Source organism: Babylonia areolata, chromosome 31 (genome assembly GCF_041734735.1).
Source record: "Babylonia areolata isolate BAREFJ2019XMU chromosome 31, ASM4173473v1, whole genome shotgun sequence".
Classification (NCBI taxonomy): Eukaryota; Metazoa; Mollusca; class Gastropoda; order Neogastropoda; family Buccinidae; genus Babylonia; species Babylonia areolata.
The window spans coordinates 1707036-1728935 of NC_134906.1; the positions used below are offsets into that span (position 1 = coordinate 1707036).

General features: G+C 39.0%; 1 protein-coding gene across 2 annotated transcripts; it reads left to right on the forward strand.

The window, feature by feature from the left end:
• The first annotated feature begins 7981 nt into the window (after positions 1-7981).
• LOC143275907 (prefoldin subunit 6-like) lies at positions 7982-21875 on the forward strand. Of its 2 annotated transcripts, XM_076580232.1 has the most exons (5): positions 7982-8162; positions 10537-10607; positions 15237-15361; positions 18698-18794; positions 19475-21875. In XM_076580232.1, the coding sequence occupies exons 1-5, from the start codon at positions 8099-8101 to the stop codon at positions 19574-19576; spliced, it is 459 nt and encodes a 152-aa protein (XP_076436347.1). In that variant the 5' UTR covers positions 7982-8098; the 3' UTR covers positions 19577-21875. The 2 variants fall into 2 exon arrangements, with proteins under 2 accessions (XP_076436347.1, XP_076436348.1); XM_076580233.1 differs by having other exon boundaries at positions 7984-8162; positions 18698-21875.
• Positions 21876-21900: the final 25 nt, after the last annotated feature.

Genomic DNA, 21900 nt, shown 5'->3' on the forward strand with positions numbered 1-21900 from the left:
AGCTCCTTGAACACAAATACCACAGCCTGACCTCCACTCAGAATTTCTGCAAGAAAGGGGGAAAGAGAGAACAAGAATCAAAATTCAATCAAAATGTTCCCTTTTCTTTTTGAAAATATACAAAAGGGGGAGGGAAGGAGTGGGCAGGGGTGGGGTAGGGGCATGGGGAAACACAGGGGCGGGGTAGGGGCATGGTGAAACAAAGGATATCAGTAAATGGTGGAGGACGCAACTGGGATTGGAGGAATGAGGATTAGATATATATGAAGGATTTCTGTCCCAATAATGATATATGCTTTCACAGCCGTTGTATGTTTGGGTGAAGGTCAGCAATCAGTCAGTCACGGACCCCTCTTTGATATGCTTCTGGTATTAAAAAAATAGTCATCATTGGTGCTCATTGTTGCTTAATGGTTGTCCCTCACAATGCGTCGATCTTCCTCCTTTCCTGTACAGTACAGTCATGCTTTTCCATGTGTCCCATGCATGTGATTTTTGTTTGTTTCTTTCTTTTAAACTCATTTCATATGATTCCATTGACTGTTGTTTTGCAGTTAATTTCGTACCTTGATAGGGGATAGAGAGGATGCGAACACTCTTGATGTGTATGTGTGTGTGTGTGTTGAGTGAAAGGTTGTGTGCTGTTTATTATTATTATCATTAAAATTATTATCATTATTATTTTTATTTTTATTATTGCAAAATATTGTTGCTGTGTATACGCATGACAGATGTATATTTTAATTGATACTGATGTCTTTTCTAAGACCATGTTAATAATCTTGCTCTGCTTTGGTCAATTACGTTTGTGTTAGCACAGTTTTGAAGATTGTAAGCTTTTATTGTGTTGACTGTCATTCTATGCTCTCTTTTTTTTTCAGGTACTTCTTTATCAAATATCAAGATAATAGTCCTTTTTCCTCCACTGATTCTTTATTAGTGGTACTTAAGACAGGACTGTACCCCCCAAAAGCGAAATAAAGGCTTTTTAAAAACTAAACTATATGAGTGAATGAGAGAGATCTAGTGGAAAGAGAGAGGGAGAAAGAGGTGAAATAGCTTGCAACAGAAGAGCGACTGAAGGTTTTCAGAATTATGATACAGAAGGTCAGTCTCTCTCTCTCTCTGTCTCTCTGTCTCTGTCTCTCTCTCTGACTTTTTTAATTGAGTAGCAAATCCATTCTAACAAGACTGGTATTTAGAAATTAGAGAATCACATACATATAATCAAATATTCTAAGCCCGTGGGAAATGACATGTCAGTGTAAGCACTGTTCTTGTGTTTGATTTTTTTTTTAATTCTTTAAGTTAAATGTCATTGTGAGAATGGTTACTAAGAGTGAACTTTTGATATGTAAAACCTACTTATATAATTTCTTTTCCCCACAGTGATTCGGACAGTTCGGAAATACTCACTCAACCTCTCACACTTGGATACCTCAAATATATGATATAGTGCCAGTTGCCATCATATATTTTAATTCATTTCATTTATTTAAATACAACGATTTGCTTGCTGATCGAGATGTGCAGGGGAAAAGGATAGAAGAGAGTACAGCTAGAGAAATTAGCTCATCATTTTTTTTCCCCATGATAAAAAATCTCAGTGACGTTGAGATAACGATGTTTTGATTTCTCTGTGGACAGATGTCATCTTTGCATTTAATGGATGTGATAATGTGATGGTTTTGATGGATTTGCCCCATGGTTTTTTTTTGTGTTTGGTTTTAGACTTTACTACACATGGATTAAGAAAAGTATTTTATGGATCTTTGTGAAGTCATCTCATTTTATGGATGGTACAAGGCAGTACGATAATATTGATCATCATTTATCCATTCTGGAACCGCAAAAGATAGATTAAGTTTACAAAATAAATGTACAAATTGAGCACTTACTTACAGGGGTTATCATGTTGAAAGATTAAATCAAAACATGTCTTCAATTGATTTTGCATTTTTATTCACTGCTTTTAGTAATGCAGCAAATTGCTGAAATCATGTTCAGGCAGGTTATTTCGTTTAACGCAAATTCTGTGGGCAAATTCCATTAGTAATTGTTTCCCTTGATCTCTGTCTCTGTTTCCCTCTCTTTCCTTCCTTTATTTTGTAAAGTATCTCATCACCTGACTCTGTCCCAGTTCGGTGTGTTCAAAGAAATATTTGAACAATTTGTGAATGCTTAGAATTGATATTGTTTTGTGACCTTTAAAGGTGGTTTGAGTCTGTTAGTGAGGAGCTGTTTATGTACTTGAACACTTATTACATTTCATTTATCACCCTCTTTTGGCAAGTGGAAGAAAATGGTTTAGATTGTCCCATTGCTCTGTATCAGTGTATGTGTGCATGTGTGAGTGTGTCCACATATGCATGTTATTGTTTTATTCAATAGGTAAGCTCTGCAACAATAATTCATCATCACATAATAGTCAAACCTACAGTAGAATTCTGTCATGTCCATAAAACTGATATACATTTAATGATAGGTATGGCTACTTAGTAGGTCTGATATAGCTCAGTTTTCTGAACGACTGAAACCCTAAAACTTGCGTATGTTGCTTACATGATCAGAATCAAAGGAAAATGTTAGCATGCTCTCTCTCTCTCTCTCTCTCTCTCTCTCCCATTTTTCTTTTTTAAATCCTGACTTGCAATCTCTGTACTGATTTTTTTTTTTTTATGTGCTGAGTGAATGACAATGTACATTATTGTTGACGGAGATTAATGGATAATAAATAAAGTTTAAAACAATCCAAAAAAATTTTTGTCGAGTTGTCTAGATTTTTGTGTTGTTTCTACATAAGATGAGTCTGAGGATCAAAGACCTTTTCCCCTATGTTCTTTCTATCTCTGTTGCTCTTTGTGTGTGTGTGTGTGTGTGTGTGTGTGTGTGTGTGTGTGTGTGTTCTTTTTTTTCCTAATTTTAATTCTGAGATTGTTTTAATGCTCATGTTTTAATGCTCATCTCATTTTTTTCTTTTATCCCTTCTCAAACTGTTCAGCATTCAGAATCCTCTATTATTTCATCAAGAGAAATTCACTTGTGGAGTATGCTACAAAACAATGCAGAAGAATCACAGTCAGTCAGTATGAATTTTTAAAAGCCATTAAGTGCTTAACACAGTAAGTTATTCATTTCTCAAACATAGCCTTTAGTTTTCGTAAAAGACTTGACCAAACAGAAACAAAGTAAACTCAGCACCATTGAGGACAAACTGAGATGTATGGGTAACTGTCTCAAAGAAGAAAACAACATCGTGAAAAAGGTTGACTCAGCACTGCTCTGACCTCTACAACAGAGCAAAGGAAAATTAACCCAGTGTACTAACAGTACAAGATTCATCAAATGTGACTGACTTCCCAGGAGGAAAGAACAACAGTGAAGTAGCTTAATTATAGTGTATGTGGCAAGGCTGCAAGCATCGACAACATCCCTGCAAAACTTTTATAAACACTTATGTCGGAAAGGCAATAACTGACATAATTATCAGCTGCCATCTGCAACCAAATCTGGCACACAGGTGAATGGCCCACACCTTGGACCCAATCACATATCATCATCACCCTCCTCCCCAAGATGGAAAGGTTTTTTTCTCCAACACTGTCAGATCTACCGCAACAGTTGCAGTTAAGTATACATAGATAACATCTTTCCAAAGAACAGTCTGGATTCCGCAAAGGCAGAAATACCATTGAACAGATCTTTAACCTGTGTAGGCCTACCCTTTGCAACAACAACAACAACACACACACACACACACACACACACACACACACAAGGAATTCTACAGCAACACGTGCTCTACAGCTGTTTGCTGTCAGTTTCAGTTTCCAAAGGAGGCGTCACTAACGTTCAGACAAATTAATATATGCTGCAACACATCTGCAAAGCAGATGCATGCCTGACCAGCAGCAGTTACCCAACGCGCCAGTCAGTCTGGCCTTGAATGCGAGCATGCATGCGCGCGCGTGTGCGGGTAATAGGCCCCCTATCTGCAGTCACTGCATGCATCCACTAAAGCATACAGCACAAATCGGGTTTTAGACATACCAGCTACTGACTGGGTAACAATATTGATGAAGCACAGCGGATACAGCCGCGGTTTAGGGCTAACTGCATAACCAGGTGTCCAGCCACACATTTATATCGCTTACCTCCCTTGCAAATAGCGAGACGGCTTTGATGAGCGTTCTCAGCCAGTTTTGGCTCGATTCTAACACGTTTTTTGTTGTTGTTGTTTTGTGGGGGCTTTTTTCGCGTTTCATACAGCAAAAGGCTGTCGACAGTATCGACATGGCTGCCAGAACATACAGTATAGAGGAAGTGGCTAGAATTTTGTTTGGTTTTCCGCACAACTTCGACAATAGCAACTTCAAAAACGTGATAGAAAACGAAAGTAAATGATCAACTGAAGTGATTCTGGTTATCCTGATGATGCAACAAGGTATATCTACAAGAAGGGGGCGTGGTCGTGTCAGAAGTGGGTATAGAAAAACCCCAATATTTTAGCTTGAAACCTTCATTTGGGGGCTTTCATCTACAATGAAACCTTTCAGATAAGTTTCAAGCCGAAATATTGTTTACAATGAGTTTTTGTGTTGTAATATGTGTGATAGTGTATGGGGGTGTTTGCCGGTGTGGGAGTGTGTGTGTGTGTTGGGGGGGCGGGGGGGGGCTAGGGGGTATGTGAGTGGTTATGTAAAGTGTTTATCATGTTTAAAACCACATGACAGTGCAGGAAACAATACAACTGCACTTGGCTGTTGTGCCGTCTGATCATACATTTTTTAACACTATTTCCACATGCGAAATTGACAAACTTGAGTTTTCTTCTCTCTTTTTAATAAAAATATTCTGTGTGCTTTTTTTTCTGAAAATCAGAGTTATCTTCCCCTGATTGGGAGTTATCTCATTCTGTCAACATTGAATTTATGATAATTATATTCTCCATTAATTTTCCTTCAAGAAAATATATACTTTTACACACATTTGCCAGCATTATTTTAATTTTTGTCTTTTTTTTTCAAGGTTGTTGATTATTTTGCAACAATCACAAATAGTTCCGGATGTGGCATTGAAGTTATGATAATTATAATTATTCTCCTTTCATTTTCCTTCAATGGAGGAAGCCCACCTCTTCAAGGCCGAGAAGTATGCTAGTCAAGCCGGCAGCCTGAGAGAATCTGGCTTCCAAGCCAAAGTCCTCGCCATAGAGATTGGTGCAAGAGGGTTTGTGGGTGCATCTTCCAACAGCCTCATCAGTGAAACAGCTGTCGGTTTCTGGCAGAGAGAGGACAAGGGCTCTCAAGGCAATGGCAGAAGCAGCAGAAAAGAGTATGAAAAAAAAGGGGGGGAGGGGACAGTTTAAAGGGGAGAAAATATGGCGATCGCAGAACACGATGAATGTATTGAAGTGGAGTGCCTTTATCCGCCGCGTAGCTTGATTCCAGTTTCGCCAATTACGCCGGGACGAATGAAGCTCAAGAAGCTGGGTCGTCGCTGAATACATGGACATGAATGGGCGGACATGAATACTGGCTATGCCAAGTACGTCGATCAGCCCGCCGCACGTCCGTCTCCACACTAGAAGGCAAGATGCATGGACGTCTGGTCACATGTACCCTGGCAGACACCCAGAACTGCTCCCACTTGAACACTGAACGGAAACCTTCCGCCCAGTCCCAAAACACCAACACTGAACAACTTGACCGTAAGTGCACAAGCCAATCATAGTAGCCTATATAAGGCTGCAGATCGTAAACCTCAAGTCCAGCTGGTCTACTCTTCGCCCGAGACTTCCTCTCCAGAGTACAAGTCCTCCAGAGTACACTAAGTCCTAAACCACATCAGTGCAAGAATCAGCACTTTGGGCTGGTCACTTTTTCCAGAAATCCCATTATATATAGATTATACATTACAGGTCTTTGCTCAGTTGATCTGATTAAAATGATCAACATGTACATATTCCCCAGGTGGACACAGCAATATTTATAATCTATCATAGTCTTGAATGACGTACTGTAGACTATTAATTATTCAGTCACCAACTGACTTCAGTCCGTTATGAAAAATTGTATCCACTGCACTCAGTAGCATTCAGGTCACTCGTCTGACAAACTTCATCTTTCAGGCGAATACGATAAAGCATGGTTAAAAAAAAAAAAAAAAAGTAACCAGACAGATGATATACAGTTTCGGCTGTCTCCATCACTGAGTCACCACCAACTCGGCCTATAAACTGTTTGAAAAATGTTTATTAGATACGATTCACATGGCAATAGAACTGACGACGGAAGCATTTACTCATTATTTACGCTACTAAGTCAGGAAAACAGCATTTCGTAACAGGCTATGGCTAACCCGCTGTGGAAGAAAACAACTATCACTGATCAAACACTGACGCGCCCAGAAGGCAAGTGACATTTTCATAAGCTCACCCGATGACAGCAATGTGACAGAGTGAGTTTCGAATGCCTGTGGCCAGAGGAAGAACGAAAAATTTGTTGTACATTTAAAATACCTGTCCGCTGAATGTGAAAATGTTTTGCACGTGGTAAGTGTGGGTGAAGCGTGAGCTGTGCATGTTCATGTGTGTGTGTGCAGTCTGAATGCATCAGCGCTCGGATGATGTGGTCTGTGTGCCTTGACTGTTCCAAACATCAGGTGGGAAAAAAAAAAAGTTTTTATTTATAGTTTATTCAATGATTGGTTGCTGGATTATTTTATTCGAAATTTAACTGATTGAATAGTTTGAGAATTTAGTAGTTTTGCTGTGTTGATGTTGGTTTTTGATAAATTAATACTTTTCAGTGTAATTTATAAGACTAGCGACTCATAAATGAATATTGTATGGCTAATTGGAAAATAGTATAAATGCATGAGTGGTGTGAAAGAATAGCAAATATAAGAAAATAAAATAAGGGAGCAGTAAATGAAGGAGGAACATTAAAGAGGATTAGTTGGATGCTCGTTCAGTGTGTCGGAAGGAATAATTTAAATGGAGTGTGCCAAGAGCTAAAAACATGGAAAAAGTGTTATCAGGGCTCCATGTTGACCGGCCACGGAGTCAGTGGAGGGACTTTGTGGAACTGGAATGTTCACCGAGGAGAAGGTGCCCGAGTTTCCCACGAGTGAGTGGGGTGGACATTGACTTGACACTACTGTGAGTAAACTAACTGGCCGGCCTAGGACTGAGGCGATCCTGGATTGGATCAAGTTGTGCAAGAGAGAATTGACTTGTGACAGTCAAGACATTTGTTCCTGTTGTGTTTTTTTTTTTAATAATTTCTTTGGAGGTGAAAAGAGTGAATGGAAAAAAACCTTTTTTTTCTTTTTGTCTTAATAATTATATTTGGCTCAGGGGAAATTCCTTGTGTCTGTTTCTGTTTGTTTACTGAGAGAGTGAGAGACTGAAGACTGAACTCGCTAAGCATTTCTTCCCATATCTTGTCTGTCTCTTCACCCACTTAGTAACAAGCAATATGAAAAAGTAATGGGTTTTTGTTGTTGTTTTTTTGTTTTTTTTTGGTTGTTGTTTTTTTGTTTTTCGGGGTGGGGGGGGTTGCTGGGGGGCTGTTGAACTTGAAGTTATACTTGGTTGAGTCACAGGCATGAAACTACGTACTGTATCTGGGCTTGAAGCAGTCAAACGACACGGCTGTGACAACCATGCAGACATCATGATCTTTCTGTACAGTGTCTTGCAGTCAAGATGTCGGGTTTCTGTTTGCTTGTTTCTGTTTTGGTGTGTGTGTGAGTGTGCTGGTCAGTGTGCCTTTTGGTGCTGTTTCCGTTCATATCATGGATATGGTGAAAAGATAAAGTTCAAATATAAACGTTCTGAGTGGGTTGGACTGGACCTGGCAACAATGGAACATTTGAAAAATAATCAGGGGTGTGAAAAGTCTTGATTTTGGGCTGTAACTGTCAAAACTGTCGCTGAGAAAATCGAAACCATCCCAGAAGCAGACGATTTAGTGACGTCATCATATTCTGTGCACTGCTCCGTAAATCCCCTGCACCGTTGATCAGAACCGCCAGCGTAAATCGAACTGAAACTAGCGACAAAAGACCTTTGTGCAAACTCTTCAGAGCAAAGATGACAGAGGGTGTGCAGAAACGTGTTCAGGCAGAGCTAGAAAAGTTTCAGATTGTACAAAAAGGTAAAGCTTTTTGCTAACTTTTGCTTCGAAACCATCCTCCTGCACAGACAGTCACACTCACAGTGACACTCTCTCTCGAGTGGTTGACACCCACAAAGGGTTTGATCTCGAAATGCGATATCGTGGCCACAACAGAACAGAACAAAGCCCTTCTTTTCGATGAATGTTAGTTTCTGTGGTGTGAGTACACTCATCGTCCACTATTCTTTCACAGAAACAGAAATTTGCGCTGTGTTTGAGTGTGGCATAGAAATAGCTGTAACACAACAGCCTTCTCCGAACACACACGCTCCGTCTAAAGGACCTACCGTCTATAATTTTTATTCTTATTTTTTATCTTTTTAAGGTTTTTAAAAGAACCGGCATGGTGTGAAACTGCAGAAGGTTTTTGGACATTATTTTGTGAAAAAGTGTACTTAGATCTGCTCTGGACTGTCAGCCGACAAGACCACTCACCAAGTGCTGCAATGTACACATGTTCACACGTTCGCTGATGAACAGTGATAAGCAATGGTACAAGCATTTTTCCACCCAGCCCTAGGGATAACAATAACAAAAAAAAAGCTACACAAAGAAAAAAAATATATATATCCAAGAAAGAAGGAAAATTGGACACTAAACACCAAGCTACAAAGGCCAGATAAATACTAACTACAAACAACAAAACAGAATAACACACACACACATGCGCAAGTACATGCACCCATCACACACACACATGCGCAAGTACATGCACCCATATGTATGTGTCTGTCCACACACGCATGTACACACGCACATTAAAAAGAATTTATTACACAATGAATGAATACGAAACCAGGGGGTCATGACATACTCAAGTGAAAATGTTGTAACTTGAGCACTGAGTCCCAGTTGGTGTCTGATGTATATGATGATCCTTACATCATAAATGTGTAGCACTAGCAGACATGTCACAACAACCAGTTTGAGATAAATGATACAGATTAAATTTCATCACTGTAATGCAAGGGAGCTCAGGGAAATCCTATAGCTGTTTCTCGCAAGGTTATGCTTTTTCTCAGTTTCAGCTTCAAGGTGTCAGATCAAGCAGACATCCGTATACACACTACACCACATCTGCTGGAAAAAGGAGTCCAGTTGCCAGACCTTTGCATAAACCCAGAGCACTGATCAGGCCATGACCGTAAAATATCCTAAGTTTGAGTAAAACATGAATATAAAAATTAGATAAAATAACAAAGGCACAGTAGGTAAACATTAAGATACAGTGAAGGGAAATATATGCAGAATGTAGGTATTTCTCAGTGAACAAACAGACATGCTGGTTTCATACTATTTCTTTGCATACACTGCCTGAATCCCCACACTCCCTACATCCCCTTTAAGTGTGGCTGTTGACAAAGGATGTGAACATTGAATTCTTAATATACATGTATGTGTAATTCACAGGTCTGATGCATGAGCTAAACAAGTCAATAAAATTAAGGCACTTTACACACACACAACACACACACACACACACACACCATAGCATCTACTAGCACTATAGATTTGTCACAGATGGTGGTGGTGTCCAGTTTCAAAAGACATAGCTCGGTGAATTTGTGAACAAATGTTTGTTGATGGTATTATCTAATATCTTACAGAGAGATTGTTTGAAGTTATCAAGCAATTTCATGGTGCCTGCACCTGGGGAAGAGGAATTGTTGATCATAGCAACTCTGCTTTCACTGTGCAGTCACCATGACCATCCAGTTCGGTGCAAATGTTCAACATCGCTGAAACATTGAGCATAACAAGAGACTGACATGTATCATGAACTCTGAACCAGGAAAAGAAAGAAGGTTAATGGTTGTGTTTGAATGGTTAGAGCACTGTATTCTCACATAGGCGTTCTGAGTTTGATTCCTGATTTTTGTACACCAGGTGGGTGAATTTTGGAGATTTTTTCTGTCTCCAAGGTCATCAGATGTGCAGATCTGCAATAGTGTCAGAACCCACTTTATGTATATTTGTATTCAGAAGATCACACATGCATGTTTAAGATCCTGCAATCCACCCCAGAGCTTGGTGGATCATGAAAAGTGCCCAGCATGTACCAACCATAACAGATTCATCAACAAGTTGATGTTTGTGGTGTGTTGGAGAGAAATATAGTGCAGACTGATGTTGACATGAGATACTTGACATGCACTGTGACAAAGGTACTGGCATCCATTGCCACAGTTTTGTTGTCAGGACAGCATATTTCCGCTGCAATTGGAGGTATTTTTTGTTGCCAGGACAACATCTTTCCTCCGTAATTGTATCGCTGATTTTTGTAAGTTTAGAGACAGTATGGTTATATTTTGTTTTATTCAAGTTGCCAATTGTCTTTCTGTTTTCCTTACAGATATGCATCTAGCTGTAACAGTGAGACAGAAACTTGATGCCCAACTGAATGAAAACACGCTGGTCAAAGAGGTTGGTTTGAATCTGGGTGGTAGTTGTTAGCTTATTTAGTTACTTATATTGATGGTAATATTGCGAATGTGCTGCACATTGTCACTGATGAACCAGAATACATTGTGTATGTACCTGGTTATGGAGAGGTATTGATGATGACATGTATAGAAGTCCTTCATTCACCTTCAAAGTTGACAGCATATGAAGCTATATTATATGATGTCAGCACATGGTTCTATAAATTGTGACTCAGATAATGATATACTCTCGGTTTATATTCAGTCATCTGGATTTTTAAAAAGTTTAAGTTTTTATAATTTGTTGTGCCCATGAAATAGATCTTTTTAACCTTCACCGTACTTGGTTATTTTCCCACTTATCCATATTTTGTGGGTCTCACAGACCCACACTCGCTAAAGAAGGAATCCAGAGCTTACCCCCTATTCATACATCGTGGGTCTGACAGACCCATACAAATTAATGTGGGCTTTTCCAACTTCAATAGACTGAGCAACAAGTTCCTGTCATAGATCTTTTTCCCACCTCTTCGCCAATCAATAGAGCTCTGTATCTGTTCTGTGTTGTGTCTGTGGTGGACTGAGCTACTCGAAATGATGTGTTGTATTGTTGTCACCCACTGTATAAAAATATATCAAAAGTAATTTTATGTATATTTTTTTTTGTTTGTTGTGGTGTTGTTGTGTGTGTTGTTTTGTGTGGTGCGGGCGGTTGTTAAGTTATACTTGACGTAAAGGATGAACTCTACAGGTGAAGCGCAGCGCTATGCAATGCAGTGTGATTTCGTCGGGGTCTGAGTAAGAGGTTTGTGGTTATGTTTGTGTGGTTTTGCATGTGCTTTGGGGTGTCACGGATATTGGATTGTGAGTGTGTCAAATACAACGTCTGAGGGTTGGACGGACCGCAACACAACATTTACACAAATAATAGGGATGGCAAGATGTCTTGATTTTGGGCCAGTTGTCAACCATGTCGCTGAGTCGAAATCGAACATCGAATCAGCCAAGATGTGACGTCCATCAACTGTGCAGGCTCCTAAATCGCGACCTTATAAACTCGCTAAAGCTGAAAAACTACACAAAACAGCCTTTGTGCACTTGCGGAAGATGCTGTAGAACGTTCTGGCAAGCTAGAATGTGATTGACTAAGGAACCCTTGCACTTTGAGCTGAACCATCTACCTGCACAGAAGCACCTCCGGTGACCACATCCCATGATTGCACCAAAGTGGTTTGATTGAAATCATTGTGGAACAACAGAACAAGCTTCTGATAGAATGCAGTCTGTAGCTAGTACACTCACGCCACAATTCCACAAAAAAAATTGCGCTGTTTTATGATGGGGCCAGAATAGCTGTACAAACAGCTTCAACCAGAAAGTTACGCTCAGATTTTTATCTTTTTTATTTTATTATGCTTTTAGGTTTTTAAAGATGAGACCGGATGTTTGTGAAACGGGCAGAAGAGGTTTTTGAATATCTTGTAAAAGTGTCTAGGCCATCTCTAGGATCATCCCCCCTCACCAGTGCAGCAATGTACAATTACCTTTGATGAACAAGAAAGCAAGGTAAGATTTTTCGAACCTGGGCCTAGGATACACTACAAAAAGTATAAAATGCTCACAATATATATATCCAAGAAATGAAGACAATTGACCGTCCCCACAAGTCCCATCAACAAACACGGACGATCTCACAACACCTCTAAACACACAAAAGCAATCATGCACATGGCACACACACATGGCTCAACTCCATGCCCAGAGTCTACACACATGAGGCAACTGTCTGACTATGTAAAGCTGTCCACAGCTGTACCACCATTGAAAAAGAATTATCCCGTATCAAAGAATGATCTAAATCAGGTCTGCTTCATAAGCGAAATGGGAACGGCAAGTCCGTGTAACCTATGTATATTCCTTCATCTAATCGCAGCATATCACATGTCCAGACCAACTAAAACCGCTTTTCACAGGCAGGACTAGGACAATCATATATGTCCTGAGGAGCCTATTTGAGTTCAAGAGCGCGAACCACCGACATGCGTTTACGCACAAGCACTCGCTGAGAAAAGGAGCCCAATGCGCCTTCCCCATAGAACCAACACCAAGGCCTTCGACAACCAGTTGAGTAAAGATAGTGGAAATTGAAATAACATGCCAAGTAGGAAGCTTACCAGCGTCAGTGAGGAATGGATAGCCGAATGAGGTCTGATGAACAACCGCTGGTTTCAATACGGATGGTTTTGCCCTGCCTGATCCTCCTACCCTTAAGTGATTGCGATGTGCTGTGGGTAAATGGGTCGAGACGGGACCCCCTTGAGTACTGACTGAAGATGCTCTTTAGTGTGCTGTTGCACAATTAACCTGAATAATTACATGTATGTTAATTCACGGGCCTGGTGCTGGATATAAATAATAAAATGTAGAGTACACTTTATACACCACCACAACCAAATGGACACCCAACACACACACAACATCATCCATCCCACCACCATTAGCATCAATTAAACATAATTGTCAAAGGTGGTGTACCTTTCATGCCGCCGGTGACATCAGTTTCGTACCTACACTTCGTTTGTGTCTCATAGCATAAGAGAATTCAGTGCGCTGACTTGTGAGGAGTAGAGGCGTAGCCCACTCTGGCACTCCTCACTTGCACCGCGATAACCATTATGTGTCGTTAATAGGGGTCTTAGTGTGGTTTTCTAGTGCCTTAAAGTCAGCAAATAACTCATATGACCAAGCAGCTAAATCAGGATAACTTTGGATGTTGGTTGATGGCATAAATCATGTTTCCGTGGATTGCGAGATGGGATTATCGAGACAACACGGTTTGGCATGGAAGAGGAATTATATAGCAACTCGCACGTGAGTCAATGACCACGATTCGGTGCAAATGTCAGCACGCTAAAGACAACAAAAGACATATCAACAAACAGAAAAAAAGAAGGATTAATCGGTATGTTTAATTGGTAAGCCATTCCATAAGGCGTTCAGGCTCGATTTGCACAGGTGGGTGAATATTGGACTTTTTGCTGTCCCCAAAGGTCAAGCAATGTGCGTCTCATAGTGTCAGACCATTCAGTTATTGATAAGTTCACACATGCATGTTAATCTGCAATCCCAGCTTGGTGATCTGAAAGTGCGCATGTAATACCTAACAGATTCATCAACAGGATGTTGGCGTGTTGGAGAAAATATGTCGACTGATGCAAGAAACTTGAATGCAATTGAAAAACTGAATCATTCCAATTTGTTGCAGGCAGGCAATTGACACGCTAGCCTGCTGTATTTTTGTTACCGTGGGAGACCCGTGTATGTTCGATGTTGTCAGTCAATTAGAGAGCAGTAGGTATTTTTTGTTTTATTCAGTCCATGTTTCGCTACAATATCACTAGCGTTCAGTGAGTACAAAGATATTGTGCCCTCTGATTGCAGTGGTCAGAGGTGGATTGAATTGGGTAGTAGTGTTTTTTATTCTTTATGTGGTATATTGGAGTCTGTAGACACTGTCACAGATGAAGCAGTAAAAATTTTTCACTGGTAATGGAGATATATGATGCAGTATAAAGTCTTACACTTCAAATTACAGATATGAAGTGCTGTAAAGCCTTAAAGTGCTGTAAAGCCAGGTGGTTTGTGAGCAAAATGTGTACCACATAGCAAGTTGGGCATTTAATCACTTGAACTTTTTTTTCCTTTAATGATGTGACAATATTACTTGAAGTTGTAAAGCTTGTATTTTTCCTTGTTTTAGCCACTTAGGTTTTAAAGATATGGAAATGTACTGTCAGTGGTGCCTGGTGGTGTTAAGAGTTAAGAGTGATATAGGAGGTGGAAACAAAGTTGATCATGAGAAATGTGTATGCAAATTAGAAACATAAAAGTTGTCAGGGTAATATGAGTAGAAAGCTGGGTTGAACTTTTATGGCTGAGTGATATGCACAGAAACCTTGGTTGAACTTTTTATGAAAAAGTAACATGTTCACAAACCGTGGCTGAGCTTTCTTGACACAGTAATGTGTTCATGTACCTTGGCTGTCATATCCTAAGGTTTAGAGTGGATGTACAGACCAGTGCTGGAGATGCAGAGCTCATTTGATACTTTGCATTTACACACTTGATGTATAATAATTAATATAGATGTGGTCATACTTGTACTCACATGAGATATATGGCCACATACCTGTGTTTGGAAACCTGTTCAGTGTCAGCAGTTCCAAATAAAATGCCTGCATTTTCTCTTATTTTTAAAAAAATGCTACTCATTAACAGATCAGAATGCAGATTTTTTTTTATTTTTTTTTTGGGGGGGGGGGGGGGGTTGGGGGGGGATAAGACAACATCAAAATGAACCACAATCACACACACACACACACACACACACACACACACACACACACACACACACACACACACACACACACAAAAGCCAAAATGAAATCTATGGCTGCACCTCAAACTGCTTTGCTGCAACAACTCTTCTGTTATCTTCTGTGTTTTGTCTACATTTTCTGTGTGTCGTGCTATAAAGGAGGTGGGGTGGGGTGGGGACAGAAGGCCCTCAGAGCCTCCTGTAAATTGCTTATTTTTCAATTAAAAACAATTTAGAATGGTGTTGCCACAGGAATTGGACCTCCTTGAGGAGAGCACCAATGTGTACAAGCTGGTTGGGCCGGTTCTGGTGAAACAGGATCTCAGTGAGGCCCGCAGCACTGTGCAGAAACGCATGGATTACATCAACGGGGAATTGTAAGTGAACTTTTTTTTACTTGTGTAAACAAAGTGAGTCTGTGTTATAACCCAGTGTTCGGTCATCTGTGTGTGTGTGTATGCCTGTGTGTCTGTGGTAAACTTTAACATTGCCATTTTCTCTGGAAATACTTGGTCTGCCAATGCCAAATTTGGCTTAAACATAGTTTGAAAAAAATCTTCACAGTCATACCAATAATAGGTTGTAATGTAAGTCTCCCAAATTAAGCAGCATTTCATTGAGATTCGGTCCGAAATTTGAAAATTCTAAAACCTGCTTCCCACCGAGTTTCTAGAAGGTAGCTTGTGTTTGGTAAGAAGACGGCATGACCTCATTTTTCTCATTCACAATTGAAAGGAAATAAATACAAGTTCTGGACAGAACACATACAGTGATACTAACTACACTGCATATGAATATTCTAAAGTGGACACTGAATTAACTGGGATGAACATAAAAGATAAAATTGAATTGATCATTTCTTTCAGCCTGTTGTAGACTGGTTCGTGCAGATTTAGAGATCTACTATGTCTTGCGATGTGCTTGAAGCAATGGCAACATCTTCTTTTACTGCTGAAGTAAAAGAATAATCGAGATATAATAAAACACGCAAAAAACATTATTTAAACGGTGTTATTACATCCAATGACATTTATTTATCGCATGAAGAAGAAAACAATAACATTGTTTTAAATATTCAGTTTGGGCAAATGACGTCAGGTGCGCTGCAGCAGTGGGGATTAGTCAGCCTGTTTCGAACTGAACATGCATGCTTCAATCCTGCTCGCATGCCTTTTTTTTCTTCTTTTTTTTTTTTCACCCAGGCTTGTTTTATAGATCACATTTATTACAGAACACTTTTTTTTATATATATATATATATATATTTTTTTTTTTTTATCTCCTTTTTTTTTTCTCCTCATGATTACTGGATAAAGCGTGAAGCACAAGTGAGTCTTGAAGGCTTTGCCTCTTGTTTTTTTTGTTTGTTTGCTGTTGTTTTTTGTGGTCATATTGCTTTCCTCTCATCTTCTTCCTCTTCATTGAATAATCTGTTAAGATAGCTTTTGAAGTGGGAGGATTTCCTTATTACAAGGATTTTCATTTTGGTATACTGGATTGAAAAAGAAGAAAAAAATCCTCTTTGTTTTACGTTGTTTTGGTGTGACCCATTCAACCCCAGGAAGTCTACAGCCTCTGTTGGCTTCTCTGCCATTTCAATGCAGACAAGAGAGGCAAGGCCTTCAAGATTCACTTGTGATATACTGGAAAAAAATCCAAGCTTTTTATGTATTGTGTATAATTTCAAAATTTAATGTTTAAGATGAGAAAGATCAGTTTAAAGCGAATTAAGTCCCCTAGCAGTAATTACAGAGTAATTTCCCTTTTTTACTGTCTGCACCAAAACGTTTGCAAAATAAATATAACTTCCATGCTTAGCAAAAGAAGTTCCTGTTTGAACAAAAAATGATAATAATGACTGCTCTTGTTGTTGGGTCAGAATATCAGATCAAAGTGCCAAGTTTAGAGAATACAAAAAATATAAATATAACAGTAAATGCAGTTTGCATATAATTAGGCTTCATTTTTTTTTTGGGGGGGGGGGGGTGCAATATTGTTTTAAACAAGATGACTGGAAAAAAACTGAATTTTTCCTATTTTTATGCCTAATTTGGTGTCAACTGACATAGTATTTGCAGAGAAAATGTCAATGTTAAAGTTTACCACGGAGACACACACACACACACGGACACACACACACACACACACACACACACACACACACACACACACAGACAACCGAACACCGGGTTAAAACATAGACTCACTTTGTTTACACAAGTGAGTCAAAAATAACATACACTGAAATCAACCAGTCTTTCTTCCAAACAGACATGTGGACACAGCGAGATGTACTGTTGAAGTTAGTTCCCTTTGCTTGCAGTTGCTGCATATGTGGAAACTATTTTAATGAAACAGATTTCAGTGCCCAAGTAGTGCTTGGTGCAGGGTTCAGTATGCATTTCAATTAAACCACCTCTGGACCCCCCTTCCCCCATCCACCCCTTTGTTTTTTTCTTCTTCCTGTCTCTAATTTTTTTTTTTTTCTGCAGAGTTTTGCCAGGGACAACCCATTTGATGCCGTGGGTTATGTATTCAAAGTGCATGCGCATATGGGACACCAGATTATCATCTGATGTAAAAGACTAGCACACAGAACACCACTCAGGGTGTAGTGGAGAGGGGAGTCAAAATCCATGTCCAGTGCGGGATTTGAACCTGTGGACACTTGCTTCCTAGTTGGGTGCATTACTAAGAGGCCGCCACTCTAAATGTCTTCACCGCGTCGGATAGACAGCATGTACTTGATGTGCAGGAAACGTTATGACAGAAGTATCATCTTCACTGTGTTAGATGGACAGCATGTACTTGATGTGCAGGAAACGTTACGACAGAAGTATCATCTTCACTGTGTTAGATGGACAGCATGTACGTGATGTGCAGAAAACGTTACGAAACAACTATCTTCTTCACTGTGTTAGATGGACGGCATGTACTTGATGTGCTGGAAACGTTACAACAGAAGTATCATCTTCACTGTGTTAGATGGACAGCATGTACTTGATGTGCAGGAAACGTTGCGACAGAAGTATCATCTTCACTGTGTTAGATGGACAGCATGTACTTGATGTGCAGGAAACATTATGACAGAAGTATCATCTTCACTGTGTTAGATGGACTGAAATGTTACAACAGAAGTATCATCTTCACTGCATTAGATAGGCATGTACTTGATGTGCTGGAAATGTTACAACAGAAGTATCATCTTCACTGTGTTAGATGGACTGAAATGTTACAACAGAAGTATCATCTTCACTGTGTTAGATGGACTGAAATGTTACAACAGAAGTATCATCTTCACTGTGTTAGATGGACTGCATGTACGTGATGAAACATTTGACAGAAGTATCATCTTCACTGTGTTAGATGGACGGCATAAAATACAATACAGTACAATGGATCTTTATTCATCCATTTGGAAACTAAATTGTGCATCCACTGACTTGTCACTCACCCTTCACAATATCTCAGCCAACAGCCAAGTCCAACACACTCACAACATGACAAATGTTGGACAAAAGATAAAAAAGCAATGCGTAAAGCTAATTACACACAAGCAAGTAACACAACACAGCGGGTACATTTCCCACACAAACACCCAAGTCCCCAAACCCTCCACACACACACACACACACACACACACACACACACACACACTTTGTAAAATAACATGAATATTAAGATGTTTAATGATATGAATGTACTTGATGTCAGGAAACGTTACGACGGAAATATCAAGGAACTGGAGAAGAAGCAGGAGGAGCACAGAGACGCTCTGACCAAACTCCAGCATCAGTTCCAGGAGGCTCAGGTGAAAGCTGCAGCCAAGTCATAGGGCAGGGTCACACCTCACGTGTGTATGTACATAGCCTCTTACTTACGGGATTGAGTTTGTTGTTCAGTGTTGAAAATGAAGGTGTAGGATGCAGTCTGCATTCACCCAATCACCTAGCCATAACACTGTTGCAAACAAAAACAAACAAAAAAACAAAAACAAAAAAAAAGAGGAGGAGGGAAAGACTTTTGCTTTCAACCAGTTCCCCAAATCCCTGATCATAATATTGTGTTAAAAAGATTAATAATAATAATAAAAATAAAGATAAAAACACTTGTATAAACCCAGCATCCCAACCCCCTTCTTACAATAATGTCAAAAACAAAAAATATGAAGGGAAAAACTTTCGCATGAACCCAGTACCCATCTGCAGACCTTTGTTCTCAGAACAGTTTGATGACATGACAGGAAAATGACATGAAGGTGTAGACAAGCTCTCGCAATATGCCCACTAGGTTTTGAAATAGCTGATGGAATTAGGAGGGGTGAGGGGAGGGAAGTAGATTTCTCCTCCCATATTAGTGATATGCTGTCCCTGGGGAAAGAGTCTGAATTTCACTCAGAGAAATCTGTTGTGTCAAGAAAGTTATTCAGCAGAGTACAATAAAATAAAAAAAAATTTAAAGAAAAAAAAAGTGCATTTATTCTTTCTTTAGGTTGAAGAAAACAAAAAAGAACAGGATGGGGAAGAAGAAATCCATGGTTGTGAAAAACTCCATCAGTCCAACGATGACCCTGAAAAACTTTGCTGCGACTGAATCCTTTTAGCAGATCAAAATTACAATCATCAGGGTGCTTAGACTGGAGGTGCTGACATTTTGAGAAAACCATTTTTGCTGAATGCTTGCCTTTACAGTGTGCTAATATGATACTTTGGCCAGCTTGACAGAGTGTATGTGTGAATGTGTGTGTGTTTGTATTCAAATGTGCTAAATATTACAGGAGATATTCTGTTCTTTGTTACATTTGTTGCTCAAGACTATTTTCTCATCATATATGCTTTACAGTGTTGATAGATTGTGTGGTTCCCCAACCATTGCTAACACCCATATTTTTTTTAGACAGTGAAACATGAACATCATGAAAATAGGTGCATGCAACAGAAGCATAAAGCCATCACCCAACACCTCGTCCTGCCTGATGGAACAGTTCCATGCTACCTAATTATAGACCATTTTTATGAATCGTTGTCATACAAGTCGAAGCATGCTGAAAGTGCTTTACGAAATCCAGTACTTAAATGCAAGATGCCAGACTTGTCAGTTGTTCATTTTTCACATCAGTCAGTTACACCACGTTGTGGCCCGTCAAATGGGTGGTTGTCACTGATTTTGAAATCCTGAACAGTTTGTGGTCAAGTCCAGTGCATGTCTTAATATTTAAACTGAGTTAGATAAAGGGTTGGGGAAAAGACCATATTTTTAAAATGTCAACAAAATGTCAAATCAGAAATCCATATAGCATGTAAATACTCTTACCCATGCCGAATGTGGTGATTTTTATCAGATAGTGTTGTGAACATATGGCTGGTTTGTTATTGATGACATTTTTAGGAGATAAGATAACTTTATCTCATGAAGAAAAATTTGATCAAAAGTTGCAGACTGACGATACACACTGCACCACATCTGTTGAAAATTTGAATAAAAATTAAGCTGCAGACATCAAGACACTGCTGAAGACCACATAAATTTCTTGATGATTCAGTGTCATGACAAAATGCAGTGTGATGAGGGAAACTTTCATGATGCTGATGTTTCACAGAGTAGTTCAGCCTTAATGAACATAACGTTTTATGGTTTACTCCTCATTTTGGCCCCAGTATTACATCCTTCTTTTGCTTTCTCAATAGAAACTTTGCCACAAGTTTCCAGCTTTCCAATAAATATTTACATAATTTAGTTGGGTTTTTTTAAACATTTTTCAACAGTTCAAATTAACATTGTAGTTTTCATAACTATTTCTGTTTTTCCTCTCTTTTTTTTTTAACATTTTAGTTTAAAGCTGTAGCATTCATGTTATTGGTTACTTGCATAAAGCATATGGCAAAATTGTTCCATAAAGCATATGGCTGTATTAATGTTATTCATGTTTATATGGCAGATGCATAAACATATGGCAATATTATTGTGCACTTATTTTATGAAACAGCATGATGTAACCAACTATCTGTAATATCTGCATGACATGGAAATGTCTGCGTGGCAAAACATGGTTTGTGGACAGTTGATGATTAACACCAATATTTCAGATATTTTGAATGTACAGTAATGAAAGAATTGTATGTGTTGGAACATGTGATGGATTTTATGTGAAATGTGATTTGCTCATTTTATTTTGAAAATGGAATAAAAAGTTGTTTAATTGAACAGATGTGCAGGTGAGTATAAATGAACATTTTAATGTTTATCAACACTTTGCATGTTTAGATTTGTTGTACACTAAAAATGTTTTTGTTTCTGGACTTGTTTCACTAACTTAATGCACAGTAAGCCAACTATAATCAACCAAAACAATGACCCATGGAGAGATATTGCAAGTTTTTGGAATAATTCCCTGTTTGGAAATTCTATATTGGAAATTTCTTTACTATTTCTCCTCTGTTGTTTTTCAAAATCCTGTATGTTAATGTTTTGTTGAGGTTTTAAGATTAGCATAACATAGTGAAGGGTTAGGGGATCGTGTGGTTTTTGTTTTTTTGTCATTTAGAAGGTTCAGCATATTGTTGGGTGTGTCTTGTTTTGGTTTTGAGTGTTATTGGGTTTTTCTTGTATTGGTTTCAGATGTATATGTGGTTTTTGTTTTGTATATGTATGTGCTTTTTGTCTTGGGTTTCAGATATATATATATGTGGTTTTTGTCTTGTTTTTACATGGGGTTTTTGTCTTATTTTGCTATCTAAATAGGCTGTGCACAGTATACTGAGATGAAAAATGATAAACAGTGACAACTGTTGTTGAGATAAAGTCTTTGTTGGTTAAGCCGAAGATGTACAATGTTCATTTTAATAATTATGGTTGTGATTATACTGACTGGTATAACTCTCTTCTGAAGACATTTTCATTTTCTGGTAGACGTATGT

Coding starts and splice junctions, on each gene's coding strand:
- LOC143275907 (XM_076580232.1), top strand. CDS start 8,099: ATGACAGAGGGTGTGCAGAAACGTGTTCAGGCAGAGCTAGAAAAGTTT. Junction 8,163..10,536: donor GTTTCAGATTGTACAAAAAG/GTAAAGCTTTTT, acceptor TTTTCCTTACAG/ATATGCATCTAGCTGTAACA. Junction 10,608..15,236: donor AAAACACGCTGGTCAAAGAG/GTTGGTTTGAAT, acceptor GTGTTGCCACAG/GAATTGGACCTCCTTGAGGA.